The sequence below is a fragment of the Entelurus aequoreus genome, linkage group LG10, assembly GCF_033978785.1.
Source record: "Entelurus aequoreus isolate RoL-2023_Sb linkage group LG10, RoL_Eaeq_v1.1, whole genome shotgun sequence".
Lineage (NCBI taxonomy): Eukaryota > Metazoa > Chordata > Actinopteri > Syngnathiformes > Syngnathidae > Entelurus > Entelurus aequoreus.
In genome coordinates, this window is record NC_084740.1 from 69,596,283 (window position 1) to 69,602,830 (window position 6,548).

General features: G+C 31.5%; 1 protein-coding gene and 1 long non-coding RNA gene across 4 annotated transcripts in view; one reads left to right on the forward strand and one right to left on the reverse strand.

Moving 5' to 3' along the window:
- Nucleotides 1-2,861, forward strand: part of hao2 (hydroxyacid oxidase 2 (long chain)) — a 28,715-nt gene extending 25,854 nt beyond the window's left edge. For both annotated transcript variants that reach the window (XM_062061539.1, XM_062061540.1), the window contains 2 exons: nucleotides 2,582-2,651; nucleotides 2,717-2,861. In XM_062061539.1, coding sequence (XP_061917523.1) covers nucleotides 2,582-2,651; nucleotides 2,717-2,772 — 126 coding nt within the window. In that variant the 3' untranslated portion in view covers nucleotides 2,773-2,861. The remainder of the gene's footprint in view (nucleotides 1-2,581; nucleotides 2,652-2,716) is intronic.
- LOC133658974 (uncharacterized) overlaps nucleotides 1-6,548 on the reverse strand; it is a 139,648-nt gene that overhangs the window by 66,083 nt on the left and 67,017 nt on the right. For both annotated transcript variants that reach the window (XR_009827578.1, XR_009827577.1), the window contains exon 5: nucleotides 2,571-2,768. This is a non-coding gene — a long non-coding RNA (uncharacterized LOC133658974). The remainder of the gene's footprint in view (nucleotides 1-2,570; nucleotides 2,769-6,548) is intronic.

A 6,548-nucleotide genomic window follows, 5' to 3' on the forward strand; every position in this document is an offset into this window, starting at 1 on the left:
TCAAATACATGAAGAAAATTAAATAAATACATAAATCATTAATTACAGAAATGTGTCATTAATACATTTTTATTGGAATTAAATACATGAATAATATTAAATAGATAAATAAATCATCAAATAATTACCTACATATGTGATTATTAATTTTGATTGGAAGTAAATACATGAATAAAATTAGATGAATTAATAAATCTTCAAATAATTACTTAATTATGTCATTATTAATTTTGATTTGAATTAAATACTTCAATACAATAAAATAAATAAATAAATACATCTTCAAATGAATAAATATGTCATGAATACAATTCAATTGGAATTAAATAAATAAATCTTCAAATACCTAAATGTGCCATTAATTAATTTTAATTGGAAGTAAATACATGAATACAATTAAATGAATAAATAAATCATCAAATAACTACCTATTATTTTACTTGGAATTAAATGAATAAATAATCAAATAATTACCTAAATATGTAATTATTAATTTTGATTGGAATTAAATACAAGAATAAAATTAAATGAATAAATACATCTTTAAATAATTACCTAAATATGTCATTATTCATTTTGATTGGAAGTAAATACATGAATAAAATTACATGAATAAATAAATCATCGAGTAATTACCTAAATGTGTCATTAATTAATTTTGAATGGAATTGAATAAAATGTAATAAATAAAAAAATCATCAAAAAATTACCTACATATGTCATTAATTTTGACTGGAATTAAGTGAATGAATGAATCATCAAATAATTACCTAAATATGTCATTAATTTTGATTGGAAGTAAATACATGAATAAAATTATATAACAATAATATATTCAAATAATACTTAATTGCGTCATTGTTAATTTTGATTTGAATTAAATACTTAAATACAATAAAATAAATAAATACATCTTCAAATGAATGAATGTGTCATGAATACATTTCAACTGGAATTAAATACATCTTCAAATACTTAAATGTGTCATTATTTAATTTTAATTGGAATCAAATACATGAATACAATTAAATGAATAATTAAATCATCAAATAACTACCTAAATGTGTCATTATTATTTTACTTGGAATTAAATGAATAAATAAATCATGAAATAATTACCTAAATATGTCATTATTAATTTTGATTGGAATTAAATACATGAATAAAATTAAATGAATAAATACATCTTTAAAGAATTACCTAAATATGTCATTATTCATTTTGATTGGAAGTAAATACATGATTAAAATTACATGAATAAATAAATCATCAAATAATTACCTAAATGTGTCATGAATACATTTTGATTGGAATTAAATACATGAATAAAATTAAATAAATAAATAAATCATCAAATAATTACTTACATATGAAATAAGTGAATAAATTAATCATCAAATAATTACCTAAATATGTCATTATTAATTTTGATTGGAATTAAATACATTAATTAAATTAAATGAATACATGTTTAAATAATTATCTAAATATGTCATTATTAATTTTGATTGGAAGTAAATACATGAATAAAATTCTATAACAATAATATCTTCAAATAATTACTTAATTGCGTCATATTTAATTTTGATTTGAATTAAATACTTAAATACAATACAATTAATAAATACATCTTCAAATGAATGAATGTGTCATGAATACATTTTGATTGGAATTAAATACATGAATAAAATTAAATAAATAAATAAATAATCAAATAATTACCTACATATGTCATTAATTTTGACTGGAATTAAGTGAATAAATGAATCATCAAATAATTACCTAAATATGTTATTATTAATTTTGATTTGAATTAAATACATGAATTAAATTAAATGAATACATCTTTAAATAATTACCTAAATATGTCATTATTAATTTTTTGAGACACTTGTGATTTAGGGCTATATAAATAAACATTGATTGATTGATTGATTGATTTTGATTGGAAGTAAATACATGAATAAAATTATATAACAATAATATCTTCAAATAATTACTAAATTGCGTCATTATTAATTTTGATTTGAATTAAATACTTAAATACAATAAAATAAATACATCTTCAAATGAATGAATGTGTCATGAATACATTTCAACTGGAATTAAATACATTTTCAAGTACCGTACTTAAATGTGTCAATATTTAATTTTAATTGGAATCAAATATATGAATACAATTAAATGAATAAATAAATCATCAAATAACTACCTAAATATGTCATTATTAATTTTGATTGGAATTAAATACATGAATTAAATTAAATGAATACATCTTTAAATAATTACTTAAATATGTCATTATTAATTTTGATTGGAATAAAATACATGATTAAAATTAAATGAATAAATACATCTTTAAATAATTACTTAAATGTGTCATTATTATTTTACTTGGAATCAAATACATGAATACAATTAAATGAATACAAAAATATTCAAATAATTATACTAGCTAGCGTTAGTATGCTAGCAATTGGCTAACATTACCAAGGAGCATGGTTTGGAATTGGTGGAGAAATGTGGAAATGGAAAAAAAGTGTCCATTCCTTTTGAAGGGGAAAACTTACATGTGTTCCAGGGCGAGGAGGGCGTGCGCGAGGTGCTGCAAATCCTCAACGACGAGTTCCGCCTCTCCATGGCTTTATCAGGTGCGCCTTCTTAGCGCCTCTTCAACCCTGCGTCCGCCTGACTGTCACGGCCTTTTATCGTGCAGGTTGCAGGAACGTGGCCGAAATCAACAGGAACCTCATCCAGCTGTCCAAACTCTGACCATGCAGAAGAAGAAGAAGAACATCTCATTCATCACGTCCACAAAAACATATTTGACTGTATTATATAGAAATAATACGCTGCTGTACATTCACACACAGTAGGTGATGTGTGTTGGTGCAATAAATGCATCCATTGGTTTATTTGGTCATTCTTCTTCTTCTTAGAATAAACGCTGCAGGTTAAAAACAACAACAACAACAACAAAACAAAAGCATGAGAAAAATGCTGCAAGTTGATGAAACAAAACGGGAGCTAGCTCGGCTAACAAGAAGTTAGCTAACAGCTATCATTGTGGGTTAGCAACCCTAGCACAGCTATTTGAGCTACATGTTAATATTATATTTTAATATCATTCTAGGTTAGCAACACTAGCATTGCTATAAGAGCTACATGATAATATTAACTTTTTTTTAAATTCTATGTTAGCAACACAGACATAAGTATATGAGCTACATGCTAACGTTACATTTTAATATTGTAGGTTAGCAACACTAGCATAGCTATATGAGCTACACACTAATATTACATTTGGATATCATTTTAGGTTAGCAACACTCGCATAGCTATATGAGCTACATGCTAACATGACGTTTTAATATCATTCTGGGTTAGCAACCCTAGCATTGCTATATGAGCTACATGCTAATATTATATTTAAAAACAATTCTAGGTTAGCAACACAAGCATAAGTATATGAGCTAAATGCTAACATTACATTTTAATATCATTCTAGGTTAACAACACTAGTATTGCTACATGAGATACATGCTAATAATGCATTTTAATATCATTTTAGGTTAGCAACACTAGCATAGATATATGAGCTACATGCTAACATTACATTTTATTATCATTCTAGGTTAGCATCACAAGCATAGCTATATAAGAGCGATATGCTAACATTATATGTTGATATCATTGTGGGTTAGCAACACAAGCATAGCTATATGAGCTTAATGCTAACATTCCATTTTAATACCATTCTGGGATAGCAACATTAGCATAGCTATGTGAACGACATGCTAACATGACATTTTAATATACTAGGTTAGCAACACATTGCTAACTATTTGCTAGCCGAGTTAACTTCTTGGTGAGCCTCTGGCTAACTTTTTGCTAACCTCTGATTACCTTTCTGCTAGTCTACAGCTAACTTTATGCTATAGCCTGGCTAACTTTTTGCTAGCCTTGTGAACTTCCTGCCTGGCTCTAGCTAACTTTCCAACTAGCTTCTGATTAACTTCTTGCTATAGCCTGGCTAACTTTTCGCTTGAGCCTGGCTAACCTTTTGCTAGTCTGTTTTTTGTTGTTGTTTTTTTTTTAACTTTCTACTAGTCTGTGGCTAACTTCCTACTATCCTTTGACTAACTTTTGCTAGCCTCTGGTTAACTCCCTGTCTTGGCTAACTTTTTACAAGCCTGTGGCTAACTTTTTACTAGTCTCTGGTTAACTTCCTGCTATATTGCCTTGCTAACTTTTTGCTAGCCTCTGGCTATCTTTTTACAAGTATCTGGTTAACTTCCTGCTTTATAGACCTTTCTAAATTTTTGCTAGCCCCTGGCTATCTTTTTACAAGCCTCTGGTTAACTTCCTGCTATATAATCTGGCTAACTTTTTGCTAGCCTCTGACTAACTTTTTACTAGCCCCTGGCTAACTTTTAACTAGCCCCTGGCTAACTTCCTGCTATATAGCCTGTCTAACTTTTTGCTAGCCTCTGGATAACTTCCTTTGATCCTTTGGCTAACTTCCTGCTAGCCTCTGGTCCCTCCCTGCTTTGGCTAACTTTTTGCTAGTCTCTGGCTAACTTTTTACTAGCCTCTGGTTAACTTCCTGCTATATAGCCTGGCTAAGTTTTTACAAACCTCTGGTTAACTTCCTGCTATATAGCCTAGCTAACTTTTACAAACCTCTGGTTAACTTCCTGCTTTATATAGCCTGGCTAACTTTTACAAGCCTCTGGTTAACTGCCTGCTATATAGCCTGGCTAACTTTTTTACTAATCTCTGGTTAACTTCCTGCTATATAGCCTGGCTAACTTTTACAAGCCTCTGGTTAACTGCCTGCTATATAGCCTGGCTAACTTTTTACTAACCTCTGGTTAACTTCCTGCTATATAGCCTGGCTAACTTTTTACTAACCTCTGGTTAACTTCTGACTATAGCCTGGCTAAGTATTTACTGGCCTCTGGTTAACTTCCTTATATATAGCTTTGCTTACTTTTTACTAGCCTCTGGTTAACTTCCTGCTATATAGCCTGGCTAACTTTTTACTAGCCTCTGGTTAACTTCCTGCTATATAGCCTGGCTAACTGTTTACAAGCCTCTGGTTAACTTCCGGCTATATAGCCTGGCTATCTTTTTACTAGCCTCTGGTTAACTTCCGGCTATATGGCCTGGCTATCTTTTTACTAACCTCTGGTTAACTTCTGACTATAGCCTGGCTAAGTATTTACTAGCCTCTGGTTAACTTCCTTATATATAGCTTTGCTAACTTTTTACTAGCCTCTGGTTACCTTCCTGCTATATAGCCTGGCTAACTTTTTACTAGCCTCTGGTTAACTTCCGGCTATATAGCCTCGCTTACTTTATACTAGCCTCGGATTAACTTCCTGCTATATAGCCTGGCTAACTTTTTACTAGCCTCTGGTTAACTTCCTGCTATATAGCCTGGCTAACTTTTTACTAGCCTCTGGTTAACTTCCTGCTATATAGCCTGGCTAACTGTTTACAAGCCTCTGGTTAACTTCCTGCTATATAGCCTGGCTAACTGTTTACAAGCCTCTGGTTAACTTCCTGCTATATAGCCTGGCTAACTTTTTACAAGCCTCTGGTTAACTTCCTGCTATATAGCCTGGCTAACTTTTTACTAGCCTCTGGTTAACTTCCTGCTATATAGCCTGGCTAACTTTTTACTAGCCTCTGGTTAACTTCCTGCTATATAGCCTGGCTAACTGTTTACAAGCCTCTGGTTAACTTCCTGCTATATAGCCTGGCTAACTTTTTACAAGCCTCTGGTTAACTTCCTGCTATATAGCCTGGCTAACTTTTTACTAGCCTCTGGTTAACTTCCTGCTATATAGCCTGGCTAACTTTTTACTAGCCTCTGGTTAACTTCCTGCTATATAGCCTGGCTAACTTTTTACTAGCCTCTGGTTAACTTCCTGCTATATAGCCTGGCTAACTGTTTACAAGCCTCTGGTTAACTTCCTGCTATATAGCCTGGCTAACTGTTTACAAGCCTCTGGTTAACTTCCGGCTATATAGCCTGGCTAACTTTTTACTAGCCTCTGGTTAACTTCCTGCTATATAGCCTGGCTAACTTTTTACTAGCCTCTGGTTAACTTCCTGCTATATAGCCTGGCTAACTTTTTACTAGCCTCTGGTTAACTTCCTGCTATATAGCCTAGCTAACTTTTTACTAGCCTCTGGTTAACTTCCTGCTATATAGCCTGGCTAACTGTTTACAAGCCTCTGGTTAACTTCCTGCTATATAGACTGGCTAACTGTTTACTAGCCTAGTTAACATCCATTTTGTTTTGTGGATTTGCAAGCATTTCTCTCATGCATTAAAATTTTGGAGTTTGTGTTTTTGGCATTTGCACCATTTTTGTTTTTGATCCTGAACAGTCTGAGCCAAAAATGTCCAATAAAAGCTGACTAACAACAAGAACAAGAACCTTGGAACACGTTCTGGATGGTGCAGATCGTGTCGGCTTGGTGAAACATCGACGTATCGCTCTCTGAGGTTAGCGAGGCGACAAGTGAGACGGCGG